Consider the following 20,160-nt stretch of genomic DNA (forward strand, 5'->3'; position numbering starts at 1 on the left):
GGTATTAACCTTTTCATTATTCAATATTCAATTCATTATTTTTAACAAATCTTAACAAACGACAAACATATATGTTGCTGTGTTACCCATAGAACAAGGTGTGAACAACACTGACCTATCCAGGGTAGACACATGCTAATACACATGTCTGTCCACGCTGCACTGGTATTTGCTTTGGACAAGTTACCAGTTACCAGAGTTGGTCTTTGAAATGCACATTCGTCAAACTGTACCTTTACTCAGATCGTAATTGTATTTTAATGAATATCCTTCTGTTTTTTGAGGATAGTTAAAAGGGAAATAACCTGAATGGGTTATTCTGCTTTTCTGAATGATTTTTTCAGCTCCTGATATTATGTGCCCCAACCTTGCAGATAACTGACAGATAAAGAAATGTATATTTAAACACAGTGATGGTTGGCTGTGTCCATACTCCCAATAACACACATGCACACAGATACTCTCTTCAGTTAGCTGGATGTTGCAAAGACTGTGGAGAGGGCACAGAAGTTTAAACAAGTATAAGTATATATACTCTTTTGATCCCATGAGGGAATTACACAATCAATTACGGCTATGATGGTATTCCCGGGAGAAACTCATCTTGAAAGAAACATTTCGGGTTTTTTTTATCATATGTTTTGATTTGATGTCTCAATGAAATCACACCTCAGTCCAGAAGATGGCAGTAATGCACGTAGAGTGCAAACTGCCAACAAAGCTCACAGAAGAAGAACTTTCTGCAGAGCGCCCCCTCAGTTGGCCCCCTCTTCTGAGCTGAGGCAGGCAGCCCTGTGTACAGTAAATGTGTAAAATCAAAACACCTAACCCGATCAGAGCCCGTTTACTTCTCTGGCCCAACGTAGAGGCTGAAGCATCATGGATAAAGCTAAGCGTCGTCCTTTCACTGCTAGGTACAAATTAGATGCAATACAGTTGGCAAAAGAGAAGGGAAATAGAGCGGCCGGACGAGAATATGGCATAGATGAAAGTGTGATTCGGAGATGGCGTGCTAATGAGGAAAAACTAAGAAGTTTCCCAGAAGACAAGAAGGCGAATAGAGGGCATTCAAGTCATCATCCACAGCTCGAGCAGGATCTTGTGTCTTGGATAAAATCATTGCAAGAATCTGGGAAAGATATCTCAACGGAGCAAATACGGAGGAAAGCTCTTGATATGGCCAAAGTTATTCAAATCATTGGTTTCTTTGCATCTCCACATTGGTGTTGGAGGTTCCTGCGACGACATAAATTGTCCATCTGTCGGCGTAAATCTGTTAGCCATAAACTGCCAGAAAATTGGAAGGAGAAGAGTCTCCAAGTGTATGTCCATTAACTTATCAATTACAACCTTCCCGTAATAAAACGATTCACTGTGAAATGGCTATAAGTGGCATACAATTTAGGCATGATGCGTTATACACTGATTTATTTCATTTTTTCTGACAGGCGACACAAAGCCCCTAGCAGTACTGGGCAAAAGAGAAAAGACAAAATTCAGGAGCTGGAAGAGAAACTAAAACAAGTCACCAAAGAATGTAACAAATACAAAAAGAGATATTTCCGACTCCTAAAGCAACAGCAACAGCAAACAACCAATGTTGAAAATGTTAGCCCAGGGGATGCAGACACAAGAAGAATGCTTCAAGGTAAGTCTCTCTTTATCCCACTAGCTACATTACTGTGCATTTGTAATAGCCTATAATAATAATAATAATAACGTATTGCAAAACACCGCCCTTTTTAACAAAGCAATGTTCAAGTCTTTTAAAAAATATATGTACTGTCAATTTATCAATTTGCATCTTTTAAAATACGAAACATTTGATTCATTAATTTTTCCGCCCATCCTGTAGATGGCACTCAGTGTCATATCATTCGTACGCTCCCTAAGCTCCCGCAGTTTCCTGTTCTGTTGTCGTTGTGATGTTAAGGATCTATTTGCTAGTGAATATTTGCAGAAATCTATTTTTTGTTTTAAAAAGGTAATCGTGTCGTGGCGCGATCTTAGCTACACTTTGGACAAAAACCCAATATCTCAAATGACTAACGTAAGCCCAAGTAGAAATTTACAAAGTCAATTGGCTTCTATCATGGAGCTCATTTCAAAGGCAGCTATTTCTGAAATAATCAAACTTTTTGACGAGAGTTACGTGGCAATGCGCCTTGAGATTTCACAAAATCAAAATGAAAAAGAGGCATTGAAAATGAAATTACATGAAGTGCAAGAGGAGCTGACGTGTGTGCGAATGCGACTTGAAACGAGTAAGTAGTTTGCTAACCTTTAGCCAAACACTGGTGCAAAACTGCCTGCGTGAAAACGTTGTGTCTTCTATGATTGAGACGTAGCCTTAACCAAGCCCTTGTCTAATGTGCGTATACATATTTTTTAATTTGTCGGGGCACGTGTACAAATTTGAGTAAAAAGAAATGAGCCATTCATTGTCAGTTGCTGTTGTGTCGGGACAACTATTGAGGAGATCTTGAAATTTGAAACATGATCGCCAAATATTTGGGAACACTCCATCCTCTCTGGTACATGACCCCATCATCCCAGATAGCAAGAGACTGGCGGACCACTGTCGGTCCATTGGGGGCATAGCTGGCATTTTACTCATCGGTTCTCTGGCGGTCTGCTGGCGGGTTGCAGACAATATCCCGGTGTTATCCCGGTGTTGCACCAAATTCTGTGACCTGTCGAATTTTGTGACTTTAGAGGGAGCTGTTTGTTTTTTTTGAATGGACCACCCTGCTGTGTCCTCGTGTGACCGGCACCTGTGGAAGAATTTTTAGCTTAAAGGTCTGTAAAAACTGAGTCTGAAATAAGGTTTGTCTTTCTCGTTAGTAGTTTATTCAATCTCTGCGCAGAGAGGTCTCATAAGCATCAGGCAATCAGGATACAGAGACAAAGTCTGTGCACCCAAGAGACAATCAGTTGTTTTCTCACACACACATTTATACCTCACACAGTATCATAATCTCATTGTATCATTGTATCATTACACCCTCTCTGCACATACACATGACTTAGTCAATACAATGGGTTATTTAAGAATCAAGGACATTAAGAACATTTCTAACGTCATACAACACATGATTTGCCATCGGACCATTAGGTATTGAAACAGAAGTATCAAATAATAGGAACTAATAAGAACTTTAAGAACTAGATTAGTGTCAAACAGAAAGAGTGAATTCACACTGCATTAGAAGTATCAATTATACGGAACATCACGAGCTAGGCTAAACACAGAAGAGTCCATTCAAAAGTGTGAAATCATACAGAAATACAAGTATCAAATCAAAGGTTAAGGTCCCTCTTTGTCATTTTCCCCTCACATTCCCCCCTTTTTATTATTTGTAATAACCATCACATCAGACACAATCCGTCTTATTCACATAAGCTTTAGGCTTGAGTCGTCATATCATTAAAGGGTGGTAGCCATTCTTTATCTTCCTTGTCATACATTGCTAAAGCAGTATACTGAACCATTTGCAGTCCCACAGTGCGTTCAACCAGGTGCATAATTAAAGCCCTAACACAAGGTATGACAACAAACCACAAACGCTAACAGAATAAACACTATCATCACAGGGGCTAAAAATCTAACAACCCAGCCTTTGAGTCCTGGGAACAAACTAGGAAGCCAATCCTCGCTCTTGTAGATCGTGTGCCAGTCTTGTCATGTCCTCTAGACCTTCTTGACCTCTCAAACAGGTGCAATTCACTCCTCTGCTCAGAGGAGCTAATGCCGTTACAAAACAGATGAGTATAGTCCTAGTTCCCACAGTTTCACACTTTTCTTTTCTCGCACAACCCTTCTTTCCAAATCAAACAGCTGTATCCTCTTCATAATGTCTTCAAGGGCCTCACCACCCAGATATCAGCTCTTTCTTGACTCGACTCAGAGAGCTTTCAACCTGTGGTGGATTTTGATCCCTCTAATCCAAAAATGTCCGGTGTTGGTGCACGTTTGCAATGCTTGGCATGCACCCACGTGGCTCTTTCTGCTACCTTGACAGCTGTTTGAGTGGTAAGAAGCTCACAAGTATGGCCCGTTCCACCTTCTTTACCTCCAGTGTTTTCTTCTAAAGTCTTTGATTAGCACATAGTCCCAAGGTTTGTAATTGTGTAATGGTCCTTGTGATGGTTTTGGAAACTTGACTTCCCTAGATATCTGAGATAAAAACAGAAGACATGCTTGCAGAATACTTGAGCATTTGATCATGACAATATCCAGTGGAAATGCTATCTTTCCCTATCTGTCCATACTCCATATTGACTGGTTATTTCAAACAAGTTGACCATTCAAATGGTCTACCATTATCAAGCAATATTTAGATTTTTTATGAGTTAATTCAATAAAATCCATTATTACATGATCAAAAGGTTTTTCAGGTGGTTGGTGGGCAGCCAGTGGTTGAGGTCATCCTGTCCCTACATTATGCGTCATGCAAATCAGACATTTTTGACAGTATTCTTGGGCATATGCAGTTAAGTAAACGTGTGACCGCGCACATCCCTTTTCACCGGTTGGTTGCCTGAGGAAGAGCCAGGGGCTCGAAACGTTGCACGCAAAATAAAAAAACCTTCCATGGGAGCTATATGGTGTGCGGATCACTCTCTTTTACTCTTGGGCATATGCAGTAAAATCTTTTGTAAACCAATTTTTTATTTATTATCTCAAACATCCCTCCTTTTGACGCATGGTCCAACCCATGCGTTAATTTAGCAAAATGTGGAAAGAAGTGACATGGTAGGCAGGGCTTTCCATCAGCACTCTGCCAACCCCCATTTGAAAGGATACAGCCATTACGGCGCCAGGCGTCCCGTTCACCTTGAGAGGCAAACGTTTGCAAAGCAAGTAAGTCTTGTGGGAGAGAAGAGGTTAAAACAGGACAAGTTTCAGTCACATTGAGGGTCAGGGCAGCTGTGGCCTTGGCAGCAGCATCCGCCCTCGCATTACCCAAAGACAGGGGATCAGTGCCATTAGTGTGTGCCTGACATTTACACACAGCAATTGCTTTGGGGAGTAATATTGCTTCCAGTAACGCAGCCACTTTGTCATGATGCAGAATAGGCTTACCATCAGATTTTAACATTTCTATGTCTCCAAATAGCCCCAGAATCTGTGTAAATAGTAACAGTTTTATCCTTAGCTAATTTACAAGCTTCGGTGAGTGCAACCAATTCCGCAGCCTGGGCAGAATAGTGATGTGGCAAAGGGCCAGATTGGAGTGTGGCATGGGCCGACACTACCGCATAACCTACTGCATTTTTGCCTGTGGCTGGGTCCCTGGAAGCAGAGCCATCAACAAACAGTTCCAGTTCAGCATTTGGCAGTGGCATATCAGCAAGGTCAACTCGGGGGGAACACACATGATTAAGTTCGGCCACACAGTCATGTGGCTCACCATCATCAGCTGTGGGAAGAAGAGTAGCAGGGTTAAGAACTGTGCACCTCTGCATTGTGATATTAGGCATGTCTAACAACACTGTGTGATAACGGAGATATCGTGCTGCAGAGAGGTGAGAGGTGCGTTGTTCAAGGAATATGAGAGATACAGCATGAGGAACCAACAGTGTGAGAGGTGAATAAGCAACAATGAATAAGCAAGAACTTTTCAGTTGCTGCCAGCGCTCTGAGACACAAGGGCAGCCCTGCCGCCACAGGATCAAGTTTAGCAGAAAAAGAAGCAACAGGGCGCTGTCTCCCTCCACGGTCCTGTAAAAGAACAGAAGTCATATGTCCCCCCTTTTCATCAATAGTAAAAGGCTCGTCAGGATTGGGAAGGTCCAAAGTTGGGGTGGTCTGAAGGGTTGGCACGGCCTACAGTCAGATTTGGGGGTGATCACCTCTGGTTTATCGTCTTTAATTAACCCAACATCATACCGGTATTAGAGTTTTGCCCACAGAGTCATAGGGACCTCCTGTAGTGCTGGAATGGCTGCAGCCTTAGTCTCAGTCAACATGTGATAGTCAGTGTCAGTAGAAAGTGAAAACAGTCTCACAGTTCGCTGTGCATGTGACACCAAAACATGGTTTTACATTGTCAGACTCTTGCTAAATCACAAACTCTCTGAGATTTGTATCCAATCACTCACATGCTTACAGTCATCCGCCAAGCGCCCCAAGTCCTCCCACCCATCTGATTCCCTTTTTGCAAGCAAGTTATGGGGAAGAGCATGGGAAACATCAAAGTAAGATAACTGATTTTCTGACAAAGTGACCAGAGCAAAACAGACATGAGTTGACCATATCAGGGCTGTTATGATCAATTCCTCTGGCTGGGTGACTTTGTCCCATCTCACTTCAAACTGAGTCTGGCTCCAAGGCCAAATGAGCGGTACAATGTAATTCATCTTCTGGCACAAAAACAACCTGTCCATTGAGCATTCTATTTTTAGCCTCCGCAAAGGAGGGACATACTCGCAGGACTATGCTGTGGCCATAGCCATTGATAAACATATAGATTTGACTGCATGCTCAATTTGACTGCTGTTGTTGTTGTGCCGTCATCTGGTGTAGTACTAACTATCACCCCTGTAGGGGTGGAAGACAATGTAACGTTCAGTTTACACATCAAATCTCGCCCCAGTAGATTAATCGGGCAGCAGGAGGAAATAAAAAAGCATGGTGAAATTGTCTGTCATCGTAAACACAACATAAATCTTTTGTAAACCACTCTGTCACAGGGGCCCCTGATGCTCCTATCGAAATCACATGATTAGAGCTCAAATTGGGTGGAGTTGAAAATTCATTTTTTCTCAATACTGAATGTGTTGTACTTGAATCCACCAAAAATGAAATCAGTACCCCATTCACCACTAGATTAAGCAATGGCATTTTCTTAAAGGCATCGTAATTATATTTAACATATGTGCCTATCTCTCCATGAGTGATATTTGTGTGTTGCGGTGATGCTAAGTGGTCATGGTGCAGTAATTTTTCTGTGTCAGCGTGTATGCATTGTGACAATGCTGCCTGTTTATGTCCCTGCGGTGTAAGCTGTTCTTCATTGCAAATGTGTTCATGTGCCTGCAATGTAAGCTGTTCTTCATTGCCAGTGTGCGTGCATTCTGTGTTCTTACCTAGTCCCATGTCAGTGGTTCCGGCTGGACTCCTCTCCCCCGACTGCTCCCCACCCGCTCTCTCAGCATTTGGTCCTTGATATTAGATGTTTGGTTGTCCGGGCAATTAAGGATCGCAGCCCCGGTGGCAGTATTCATTTGTCCAGTAAACATGTCCTCGTTTGATGTCCTGACAAGAAAATCTTCCAGACAGATTCACCCACTCTCCTACTCCCCTCTTCAAGGCCTGCATTCTCCCAGTAGGCACGGCTGAAGTGCCTTTGAGCAAGGCACCTAACCCCTCACTGCTCCCCGAGCGCCGCTGTTCTTGCAAAGTTGGGCTACACTCCTGGCAAAAGGCCAAGAGCTCAGTTGAGAATGTACTTTAAGGTCCTTTTGGTGGGAGAGGTGAGCCATAGCATCCTTGATGTCTTTCTCAGTCCATGGCCGATAACACAAGCAAACTCTCATCTGGCCGCGCCACCTGAACCATAGGCATTGTGGCTACATGGGGCCTTGGGTGTGCTCTCAGACGCCCCCCCTCTCCCCCTCTTACAAAAGGGTTGAGGGGACTCATCGATGAAGTAGGGTCATCCTCCTCAACGTCGGAGAACTGACCCCTGGAGTCATAGAATTGGTCATGGTCATCGGGCTGCCATTGGACTGTTGATCTTTGGTTGTCAGTCCTCAGCGTGTGCGTTGTGGAATCAGGAGATAGTTGTCGTTGCTGTTGGCTGTATGATGATGGCTCAGCGCGCCCCTGAATATTCTCCAGGACCGCTGGCAGGACTTGTGGTGGTGGCGGAGGCGGGGGTGGAAGCAGTCGAGGTCAGGGTCCACCGTCACACACTGGGGAACTGTTGGACACAAAGTAGAATTTCTCTGAGCAGATTTATCACTATCCCTACTTTCCTTTTTTTTTTCTTTTTTGTAGCTGAACATTTCCATACAAAAAGACCATAGACTTAGTATGTTTATCACACTTTCTGATTTGTAAAAAAAAAAAAATATATGTGTCACAGACACTTTAAATTATCAATGTAAATGTGTTTTGATTGTCTTATTTACCTCTATAGTTACCTGTTTCGTTGCTTGTATGGTGTGTGTCTGTGTGTGTGTGTGTGTTTATTTATTTTTTTATTTAGTTAAGTGCTGCCTTTCTTGGCCAGGGCGCAATTGGAAACAAGGCTATCGCCTCAATGTGTCTACCCTGGTGAAATAAAGGATAAATATATAAAAAGTAAATTAATTAATAATAAGTAAATAATATATTATATAATTAAATATATAATCATCATAATGCATTGCAATGTCCTGCACCATTTTCACTGTTAACTTAGATTTTTTATTTTTATTTATACAACCTTTTCCTCTCATTAAGTTTGTCTTCCAGTTGCTCTATCTGTCTCATACGTTGACTCCCCTTTGAGGGAAAGCCAAATTCCTGTACCCATATGTCAGTGTTTCTCAAACTTTTTTTTTCCCGGGGAAAAAAAATGACAGACTATCGCGACCCAACTCGTGACTGTGGTAGTTAACAAACTAGAAGGGGCGCTACGGCCCGTTGACCATACCTTTCTTTCATTTGTATTATGAGCGGACTGTGCCATTGCACTGAATCAAAGTTAGATTGTTGATTTTCACTTAATGTCCCACCCATGGCTATAACTCGAGCTATCTGTTTTCCCTATACGTGTGGTCGTCACTTGGACACCACTGTGATAAAGCTGAGGCCATCGCCACAACCCCGGAATGCTAACGGAGATAATAGGGACTACGCAGGAAAACAATACCTAAATGTCCCCTTCTTACATCTCCCAGTGAACCAAAGTCCAGTTCCCTCAACGTAGGGCTTTTACACCAGCGAAAAACCCGTTTACCTCAGATCTGGCGCTTCAGTCAAACGACGAAACTTAACTAATTCAGTTATACCTCAGATCTGGCGCTCCAACTCTACAGTTTAGCTAAACATTGAGGTGCTTCCAACCGAAGCAGCAATCCAGTACCTAATGACCCACCCAAATTATAGCCATAGTGGTACAACCCCCAAAATTAGTAGACTATCTCAATTTGAAAAACAAATTAAATTATGTCGCTCAAAAGACAAGTTATATAATTTCAAACATTATATCAGACTCTTTCTCACCATTTAAACAGGTTGAGGTGACCTTGTAGATCCTTGCCCTCTTCCTTCTTACTTGGGATTCCTGTGGAGACGGTCCGGTTCTCAGGCTAGGTCCCCACTCTGGTCTCAACTTGGAGACAATGAGGCTGAGGCTTTGTCCCAGGATGATCAGTCACCTTTGCCTTGAATTCCGGACGTTGTCAGCTAAGGAATCCCATCCTCGTCGCCATGTATGTGGAAGAATTTTTAGCTTAAAGGTCTGTAAAAACTGAGTCTGAAATAAGGTTTGTCTTTCTCGTTAGTAGTTTATTCAATCTCTGCGCAGAGAGGTCTCATAAGCATCAGGCAATCAGGATACAGAGACAAAGTCTGTGCACCCAAGAGACAATCAGTTGTTTTCTCACACACACATTTATACCTCACACAGTATCATAATCTCATTGTATCATTGTATCATTACACCCTCTCTGCACATACACATGACTTAGTCAATACAATGGGTTATTTAAGAATCAAGGACATTAAGAACATTTCTAACGTCATACAACACATGATTTGCCATCGGACCATTAGGTATTGAAACAGAAGTATCAAATAATAGGAACTAATAAGAACTTTAAGAACTAGATTAGTGTCAAACAGAAAGAGTGAATTCACACTGCATTAGAAGTATCAATTATACGGAACATCACAAGCTAGGCTAAACACAGAAGAGTCCATTCAAAAGTGTGAAATCATACAGAAACACAACTCTCCCTCTCTTGCCTATTCTCACTATGGTATACTGTAACAATATATAGTACCATTGATTTACTTATTGACATTAACCATTTTGATTTTCAGTAATACTGATATATAATAATACAGGCCTTACTGTCCTGTATCTGACCCTAGACAGATGGTTCAGGTCCTTGAGTCGTGGATCTGCTCGAGGTTTCTTCCTATGTGTCTCCATTTCTAGGGAGTTTTTCCTCGCCTCTGTTACCCATGGGCTTTCTATTCTTTTCTTTTCTCTGATTGTCTAACACTGTAAAGCGCCATGAGACATGTGTAATGTTTTGGCGCTCTATAACTACAATTAAATTGAAATTGAAAATTGTTTTATTGGAGTCTATGAATTTACTGAGCTGTACTGGCTATCTGAAATGCTACCGCCAAACAGCTGCCCAATCAACAGGTGAACTTGGGAAGGTTAGCCAAACCATCAGATGACTCCAAACAGCTCTCATCACTCCAGTAAACAAGTGGACTCACTCAATACACAGTTCACTGTTAGCCTATACTTCAGCCCGATCAGTCACATATTTTGTAGGCCTACTGTCAAATTATGTTACCCCACTATAACTCTGCAGAAATGGACTGATATTGTAGGCTACACTGCCATTTACATCAGCAAACACTTTACTTACATTATTGACAAACTCCTTGCTATTGTCTGTTAATATCCTTTTTGGCACCTCAAACTGATATACAAGGAGGCAGTTTGTGACCTCCACAGCATTTTTTCTGCAGAGTTACAGTGACATAATTTGACAGTAGTAGCCTATCAAAATATGTGACCTGTCCTGCTGTCCTCCAGTCCACCTGTAGGCTACACAGGAGTGGTGAGGGGTAGGATTTAGCTCTACTCTACAAATAGTATAGAGAGCGAAGATACACAGGCAGGCCTGTGGAGTAATATACCCACACCCGGTCAATGTTCCATGTTTCAAAGATTTACAAAGTGTATTAGAAGAATTACACACATAACATAATTACCTCAGTGTGTCAGTACAGCTCTGTACATTCATAGACTCCAATAAAGCAGCGCCCTCTAGAGTCACAAAATTCGACAGGTCACAGAATTTGGTGCAACACCGGCCCTGTCACTGCAAACGTCTCATGCTTGATCATCCTCAAGCACACTGTGGATTTTTTAAATTTAATTTATATAGTGTATTTAGTTTTGTTCGTTTTTCTTATCTTCTACTGTCTCTATTGTACAGTGAAGTTTTGTTATATGTATATACTTATATTTACCCTTTTTGCTGTAAGTGCATGTTGTGTGTAATGTCTGTAACTACTGAGACCTTGAATTTCCCCTTGGGGATCAATAAAGTATCTATCTATCTATCTATATATTGGTGTAAAATATTTTTAATTTGTTCAGTTATTTATCCATATATCATTTTATTAACTTTTCTTTTCTTGTCTTTCATGACAAGTTAAATTTAAAGAGATGGTGGTCCAATGGCGGACCACAAGTGGCATGCCACCGGCGGTATACCACCAGCGGACCGCTATCTGCCAATCTCATTTTGCTATCTGGGATGAATAACACTTTATATTTTTTCCACAGGCTTACCCCTTTCAAACTGTCCTCCCCCTAGAGAGCATGCATTACAGGACTGGACAAGTCAAGGACAGGCAGTGACTGTGGGTGTCAACCATCAACAGCCACTCATCAGTGAACACCAGGTCTGAACAAAAGTTCATGGTCTTTCTTTCTTTCTTTCTTTCTTTCTTTCTTTCGCCCTGTCTCGTCTGGGTTTTTTATGTAGGCCTAGTGGAGCAGAAGTACTACCCAGGGGCCGGTTCCCCAAAACGTTCTTATCGCTAAGTAGTTCTTAACCTATTCCTTAACCTCTCTCTTAACGTTATGGCATGATTCCCAACACGTTCGTACGCTAAGTATATCTTCTGTAAGTCACACTTTCGTAAGGTTGGTCTGGACCATTCGTAGCTCTCTCTTAGCGTTGTTTGAGCTCTCAAGGCGCTAGTCGCCGCCACTGTGCAGCAGTCTTTAATCAGCGCAGCGCAGTACAAGTCAAACTATGGTACAGTATGTTGATGATGTTGTGGCTCAACGATGATTTTATGTTATGGACATTTTAAGACTAATAATAAAATATGTTCGCAATGGATGCAGGCCTATTTATGAAGTTTACTTTATTTGGTATCAGAACTAATATGGTGGTAAGCCTAGGCTATTTCGTAATTTTAATGTCATTAAAGCGTTCAAATTGGCAATCACTTTTGATAATTAAAAGCTGGCAAAGAATTTGCCTCTAAATGGCTAAGATCTATAAATGGGTAAGCATGGTGGTGTCCAGTAAGCGACCAACTAGGCCTATGGCAGCGATCCAACGTGTCCTTGTATTGAATCAAAAACGGCGCCGGCCGCGGAGCCGTGTAGTCCATGTCGCAAAAGTTATTCCGAAAGCTGGAAAACAGTGTCACCTTGTGCAAGCTCACCTCGTCCAGCACAATTTCAAGTTCCTCTGACGAGAAGCTTGGTGCCCTTTTTTTACGTTGCTTCCCCACCATACTGTAGGCTATCTATCTCTCTGTTCATTGTAGATAGGTTGCTTTTTATTGAAAACATTAACCAATGGCAATCAATACCGCATTAAACAGAAGTAACTGCAGCTACTTGCCAATCAATTCTAATTGTAAGGTACCTTACCATTAATATAAAAGTGTATCACATAATTTTTAGAAGTCGTTAAACCCATCAAGAAGCGGCACAAGTGGCACAACGGGATAAGGAGGGTGGATGATTAGCGAGGGATACCCGGTTAGTCTACCCGTCACAACATATCGTGTGAACATATTAGGCCTACTGCCAATTTGATAATTTAGTTAATAGTTTATATTTTACTGATAACTTAAACTATGTTCAAATAAATGTTACTGGAATAATTTGAGGAATGTTTTATTTGCATAGAACGTGTTGTCTTTCTTAACGCCGTCATGCACCTTCGCGTGAAGTAGAAAATCGATTCCTGAGCAATCGATGCCAACTAATTCAGCACCTTCACTTGGGACAGCGCCTTTGTAACGTCGAACGTAAGAGGCAGCGTGTTAAGAAGCTTCCTAAGGGACACTTCGGGGAACACACTTAGGAACATAAACAACTTTGGAAAGATATATCTTTTGAGTCTTCTTAGCGGGCTAAGAGTGAGCGTTATCGGGGAACCGGCCCCTGATAGCAAAAGGCTGGCGGACTACTGTCGACCGGCGTTTTACTCATTGGTTCTCTGGTGGCCCGCATGCCGACAAATGCCCCAATATTTTGCCATTATTGGTCTAAAATTTTTACTTTACTTTATTCAGTTATACTTCATGCATCATTTTAATATCATTTAATGTCTTTTTTTAATATTCATGACAAGTTCAATTTAAAGAGATGGTGGTCCAGTGTCGGACCAGAAGTGCCATGTCACCAGCTTGTTCGCTATCTACCAATCTGATTTTGCTATCTGGGTAGGCTAAGGCCCGTTTCACTCCGGGTCCGTGGCGTGAACGTCGCGTGTCAGTTGCGTGGTGGCTGCGTGGCGTTTTCTATGTCTTTGCTTACCAGAAGCGTGTGTTATGCGGCGCTGCGGCGGCCTCTCTGCCAATTAAAACATTAAAACTCTTCTCACGTCTTTTTTTTTTCTTCACTGTTTTGAATAGACCTCTGAAGCCATATAAGGAGATCCGGTTGCCATTAAGTTAGCAAAAATCAAAATATGCCTCCTTCACGTACAGAAGATCACTGTATCCACTCGAAGGCAGAGGACAAAAGTGTGTGTCCTATTCCTAGCATGCACGCGTTTCGGCGCGGATCCAGCCTCGCCTGAGACGTGCGTGTCACGCAGACGGTGTGCAAGGTCTAACCTGTTAACATGGGAGCCGAAATAAAAACGGACACGCCACGCAGCTGACACGCTCACGCCACACACCCGTTGTGAAACGGGCCTAACAGGGAAGCTACACCAGGCACGTAACTGAAGCGTTCTTTTTGCATTGCATCTGCTGAAACAATTAGCTACCACTGTAATCAATGGAAGTAGCTACACCAGACGTGATTGCGACGCGTACGTTTGAAAAAAAATAGACCAAGCTTCTAAAATCGATTTTACGCGTTGCTAACGGAACGCTTCAGTTACGCGCCTGGTGTAGCTTCCCACTAAGGTGTAGCCCAGTGCTGACTGGGGAGAGTAATGGTGTTAATTGATGTATATAGATATAGATCACTGGGGAGAGTAATGGTGTTAATTAATGTAGATATAGATCACTGGGGAGAGTAATGGTATTAATTGATTTATATAGATATAGATCACTGGGGAGAGAAATGGTGGTAATTGATGTATATAGATATAGATCACTGGGGAGAGTAATGGTGTTAATTGATGTAGATATAGATCACTGGGGAGAGTAATGGTATTAATTGATGTATATAGATATAGATCACTGGGGAGAGTAATGGTGTTAATTGATGTATATAGATATAGATCACTGATTTCTTGCAGTCTTTGGAAGAGGATCCTCACCTTGTGCGTATCAAAGAAGAGGGACCTACAGATGAGTTTTGGAGCCAAGAAGCAGGTGGGTACACATCAATACACATTGTACGCATATTGAAATCTTAAAGTAAAATTGGTTATCCTTTTGGAGGATTTAGTTTTTCTGCTTACGTTGATGTAATGATGTTACAGGGCCTGTGAGATTTGACACCACTGTTGCGGAGAACACAAGAGAACACCTGCAACTCTCTCAAGTGAGGACATTTGCTTGGCACTCACACAGCACAGGAACACATACACACACACACACACACACCTCATTTAGGTGTGGTACATAAACATAAAACCAGGGCCAGTATCTCACATGGATTTAGCACTAAGCCCTACTAACAGCTGCACCTTCTTCCCTATCTTGACTATCCCTCTTCTCCCTCCCTTGACTTCGCTTGAAATGTTATTCTGTTCTATGCAAGTAGAACTTACTGCTGCACTAACAATATTCTAGTGGCACTGTACCTTTATTGTATCTTGATTATTGTACCTTGGAAGCCGCTTCCTCTTGAGCTAAATGACTAAATGTGTAAATGTGGATTTAGAAGAAAACACACACACACACACTCAATTCAGCCTACCAGCCCTGTATGTGTTCAGTGTGTCGTCACACTCCTCTCCTGCAGGAGCCTGGGCAGTTCAGGGACCTGGAGCTGAAGGCTGAGCCGCAGGAGGTGCGGGTGGCTCAGGTGGACTCCATGGAGCACAAGCAGACCATGAGCAGCGCCGAGGATTCACGGTGGACCCCCCTCACCAAAGAGGAGGAAGTAGGCGCCCGTGAGGAGGCCGAGCACTTGCTGCCGTTCCTGCCCCAGGTGGAGCAGGCGTTTGGCTACTTCCACTCCAACCCCATCAGCCCCGAGCATCAGCCAGAGGCGCCCCTCACGCCCCCATTGCCTCTAGGGCCAGGGACCAGCAAAGCATTCAGTGTTTCAATGGGAACCAACATGGCTTACGTGGCGCCACCGATGCCGCGCCAGGGCCGGGGCATGGCCAGGAGGCCGATTGTCTGCCCGGTGTGCCAGAAGCACCTGCTGGCTCCGTCGGAGCTGACCAAGCACATGCGCTCGCACACGGGTGAGCGGCCGTATGCCTGCGGGATCTGCGGGGTGCACTTTGCGCAGAAGAGCAGCCTGAAGACGCACGAGAGGCTGCACAGCGGCCTGCGGCCCTACCGCTGTTCCCACTGCGGCAAGGACTACACCCTCAGTCACCACCTCAAGCGACACATGCGCTCACACTTCAGGGAGTGTGGTGGAGCCAGCCAGCCAAACATGCAGTTGCAGGGCCCTTAGGGATTGAGTTAAAACCATTTTTTTCCCTCAGTGATTAACATGCTTTTTATTTCAGTGGCTGGATTTTAAGTTTTGGTGTCTTGATATGTCATATTTGCATAAAGACTTAAAAGAGTAATAAATGTTAATGTGAAAATTGTCATCGTTGTGAAGACCAATTTATTGCTTTATTATTACACGGCTCTTCAGAGTGCTGCAGAAAGTTCCATTCACATGAATGGGCCTTCCCAACGTTCACAAGTAGAATGCTCCATTGACTTGAATGGGATTTCCGAAAGTTCTAGCGGTCATTATTTCTTGGGAAAGGACCTCTGAAAACAAGAATGACCGCTGTCAATGGCAACGGAGTTTGCGCTTGGAACTTCATTCAAAAGTGAAAGCAGACGGTTGATCAGCTGTGTTCTAAAGAATGTTTGATTCAAGTTCAGCGTGTGTTGCGAACTATTTGTTTCTCAGCAAAAGCCACTACGAAACGGTAACAAATAAGTGTAAAGAGACATATCATGGAGTTTATTTTTTCGTTTTGGCAAGTAGCCGTATAATAAGCGGGATAATGTATAGAACGCCGGTCATTATGGGAAAATAAGTCCCTTCAGGGCGAAACAAGACCCCTCCGCTGGCGCGTCGGGGTCCGGTTCGCCCTGTCGGGACTTATTTTCCCCATAATGACCGGCGTTCTATACATTATCCCTTACTTATACGGCTCTTCACAATGCAAGTAGAATGCTCCATTTACTTGAATGGGATTTCCGAAAGTTCTAGCGGTCATTATTTCTTGGGAAAGGACCTCTGAAAACAAGAATGACCGCTGTCAATGGCAACGGAGTTTGCGCTTGGAACTTCATTCAAAAGTGAAAGCAGACGGTTGATCAGCTGTGTTCTAAAGAATGTTTGATTCAAGTTTAGCGTGTGTTGCGAACTATTTGTTTCTCAGCAAAAGCCACGACGAAACGGTAACAAATAAGTGTAAAGAGACATATCATGGAGTTTATTTTTTCGTTTTGGCAAGTAGCCGTATAATAAGCGGGATAATGTATAGAACGCCGGTCATTATGGGAAAATAAGTCCCTTCAGGGCGAAACAAGACCCCTCCGCTGGCGCGTCGGGGTCCGTTCTATACATTATCCCTTACATAAATCACCGGCAAAGTATATAATCACCGCTGTCAATGGCAACGGGTTGATTAACGTCTTTCATATCCCTCCGCAAGACGTCTGTTCGCTTATTGCAATGGAATTTCATTGAAAGGAAAAGTAAGCTAGTAAGACGTTGCACGCAACACCTGAAACTGTCAAGTTATATCTGTGTGGCGAACTATTTATTTTGTCAGCAGAAGACACGAAACGGTAGCAAAATAATTTTAAAGACCCAATCATTGTGTTGGGTTTCTTTTCTCGTTTTGGCAAGTAGCCGTGTAATAAACGGGATAATGTATTGTCCGCCGGTAATTATCAGAAAATAATTCCCGACAGGGAGAACAGAACCCCGACGCGCAGCGGAGTACATTATCCCTTACTTGTCGCTTGTCATAAATTGCTACCATCAGAAATCACGGAGCTTTCATAGTCCAGCTCCAGCAACAAATTCTGAAACGTCAACTAGTTTCTATAACAAATTGGACAATAATGTTACATTACAAACTTACAAACCTTCTATGTTAACATCAAAGAATAATATATAAATACTCTGTTCATCCATTCTATGATCCCTTTAAAACATACGCATATTAATCTTAAATAAACAGCTGTATTTGCTCAAAAGTATGGCATGAAGTGCTTCTGAAAGAATATGCACCTTTACAGCAAATTCTTCCCCAAGTTTCCCAGGTTTTGTTCCAACATGAGGTGGCGTTTACAAGGATTTACAAGGCGTTTGATGTTTACAAGGACTTACTGAGGCTAACCCACTCGAATCCTGATCCCTCTGAGCCCAGTTGTAGCCCCTCAACAGGCAGCTGATCGCTCTATATTCCATGTGTGCATGTATTGCAATGTTGTAGTGCTCGAGTCCAGGACTCGGACTCAACTTTTTTTTTGTAATGTCATTAGGCTATAATTGTAATGTGTCATTAGAATATTATTTGGTATAGAATTTTAATATCTAAACTATTTTTAGTATTAATATTAGTGCAATGGAGTGTTACTGCTTCATGTCATACATCACACATCACGGCATGTTCCTATAATAACGGATGTTAACTTTAACAGCGCCAAATGCCTGGAGACATGAACTTTTTGCCCCGAAGGTTGTCAGTTTTGCATTTAATAGTGACTCGACTCAGACTTGACTCGGATGAGTAGTGGACTCGACTCGGACTTGACTTGGATTTTTAAACACTTGGACTTGACTTGGACTTGAACACTGGAGACTCGAACCTGGACTCGGACTCGAGGCATAGTGACTTGAATACAACACTGATGTATGGTCCTGACCTGCTGTTCGTTATTCATATGAGTGCTATCGCCCATACCATGGACCCCTGACTTAGGTTTCCTACATGAGGAAATTGTGTCCATTTGTACCTTTAACTCAGAAATAAAATGTGCTTTGATATTGTGCCACCGGAGGGCAGTGTGTTTCTTCTGAGGGAGTGGATACACCAACTGGACAACAGCTGCCAGTCAGTTTATTTTTTATGTTTTAAAACACCAGAAACTAATTCCGATTTAGTCCTTAATTGGAAATATTTATTTATATATATAATTGTTATCTAATACATAAATACAAGCATGTATTTTCATGTCACACGTAATTTGTGTCCATATTACTTGGAAATTAGATGTACAGTAAGCCTATAGCCTAAGGATATGAAGATGCAAGTCATGGGGTGTGAGTTTGAAAGCGTATTTTGCCGACAGGGCATGTGACTGTGGCCAGGTCGAAGTCAGACGCACAAAGTGGGAGTTTGACACTTGTTGCATGTGATTGGTCTATTCAATTTCAGTTCACCGAAGACGTCTCATTTCCTTTCCCATTTCAGTGTCCCCACCTTGATGTAACTTCCCGCTACCTATATCGCCGCCGAAGTTGGCCCTTGTATAGTTAAAATAAATGTTGAAAAGCCAAACAACTCGAAGAGAACTCTTTTTGGATTGCAGAGGAGTGTCATGACATGACGTGAGCTAACCGGATAGCTAGAAGGACTAGCCTATATTTTCTGATGAAGGCCTAAAAGTTTGCCAATAATTGCATAGCCTGTTACTCATATGTCATTAAAACCAATAGTGAATTAACTTTCTTTCATTGCCTATAGTTAGAGACTTGAGAGATGCAAGTCCGCAGATCAGTTTATTATTATTTGTTGTTGACGTCAAACCTGAAGAGGAACACAACAAGTTCACTGTTCCGCAGTTTACTCTCATGGAGGTTTCTCTTCTCATGCCCTGATAGTTCTGCTTCATTTGCTCATCAACAATATGACTTTCACTGATGTAATATCAGAAGAAAGAGGAATAGGTGGTTACTTACAGTAAAACTTTTCACAGTGGATTAAGGAAAGGTAGTTGCACATAACAAAAGAATGCATGTGCATGTGTGCACAATCACACATGGGTGGGGTCCCTTTAGTGACATTACAAGGATACAAGGATACAAGGAAGTTTATTGTCACATGCATATAGTTACTGGAAGTAAGAAATGCAGTGAAATTATGTCTGGTGTCAGCCTATTTGTGCATTAATGGGGGGGGTAAAAAGTGCAGTAGAAGAGGGGTTTAGTAGATTGTAGTGCTAGAGAAGGGGCAAGGGCTGCATAAGAAAGGTGGGGGAGGATTGGGATTGGGGGGGGGGGCACCAACAAGGAGCACCCAAGAGCAACAGGGGCAAGGAAAAACTCCCTTACCAAGGAAGAAACCTTGGGCAGATCCACAGCTCAAGGGGCTAAGGCAATCAAGGACATGGGTAGATGGAGGAGAAATCAAAAATAATAAATAAAAAGTTCTATGGAGATGTGCAAAAGTTGGAGAAAGTCAGATGTGTGTGTGTGTGTGTGTGTGTGTGTGTGTGTGTGTTGACGTGTGATGAAATAAGAAAATAAATAAAAGGTCTGTAACCTTTTATTTAGTCTGTATTACTTTTTCCCTCCAGCACTGACTCCTATTCGACTCATTGTCCACTTTCCATGTCATGGACTGTCAGCCCTGTCATGAAATATGACCTCAAAGAGGAACTTGTGGTTGGGTACAGAGGAAGTGAATAAAGGGAAGTTGTGCTTGATTGGCCAGACAACTCATCTGACCTGAACCCCATAGAGAATCTATGGTTTATTGTCAACAGGTACATGAGAGACACCAGACCCAACAATACAGATGACCCTGTAAGGCCGCTATCAAAAGCAACCTGGGCTTCCA

General features: G+C 42.5%; 1 protein-coding gene across 2 annotated transcripts; it reads left to right on the forward strand.

The window, feature by feature from the left end:
* Positions 1 to 677: 677 nt before the first annotated feature.
* Positions 678 to 15,952, forward strand: LOC143134576 (uncharacterized). Of its 2 annotated transcripts, XM_076295059.1 has the most exons (6): positions 678 to 1,322; positions 1,449 to 1,648; positions 11,535 to 11,653; positions 14,473 to 14,548; positions 14,659 to 14,720; positions 15,144 to 15,952. In XM_076295059.1, exons 1-6 carry the CDS (start codon positions 880 to 882, stop codon positions 15,810 to 15,812), a joined length of 1,569 nt encoding a protein of 522 aa, XP_076151174.1. In that variant the 5' UTR covers positions 678 to 879; the 3' UTR covers positions 15,813 to 15,952. The 2 variants fall into 2 exon arrangements, with proteins under 2 accessions (XP_076151174.1, XP_076151175.1); XM_076295060.1 differs by lacking the exons at positions 678 to 1,322; positions 1,449 to 1,648 and adding an exon at positions 1,895 to 2,264.
* The last annotated feature ends 4,208 nt before the right edge of the window (positions 15,953 to 20,160 follow it).

The sequence above is a fragment of the Alosa pseudoharengus genome, unplaced genomic scaffold, assembly GCF_046254945.1.
Source record: "Alosa pseudoharengus isolate Yale_2024_CS ecotype anadromous, Long Island Sound unplaced genomic scaffold, YU_APseudo_1.1 YU_APseudo_1.1_scf_2, whole genome shotgun sequence".
In the NCBI taxonomy this organism is placed as follows: domain Eukaryota; kingdom Metazoa; phylum Chordata; class Actinopteri; order Clupeiformes; family Clupeidae; genus Alosa; species Alosa pseudoharengus.

Excerpts from the sequence above, each read along its gene's own strand:
- LOC143134576 (XM_076295059.1), top strand. The coding sequence starts at position 880 with ATGGATAAAGCTAAGCGTCGTCCTTTCACTGCTAGGTACAAATTAGAT. Across the intron at positions 1,323-1,448 it reads AAGGAGAAGAGTCTCCAAGT|GCGACACAAAGCCCCTAGCA; the intron begins GTATGTCCATTA and ends TTTTTCTGACAG. Across the intron at positions 14,549-14,658 it reads GTTTTGGAGCCAAGAAGCAG|GGCCTGTGAGATTTGACACC; the intron begins GTGGGTACACAT and ends ATGATGTTACAG.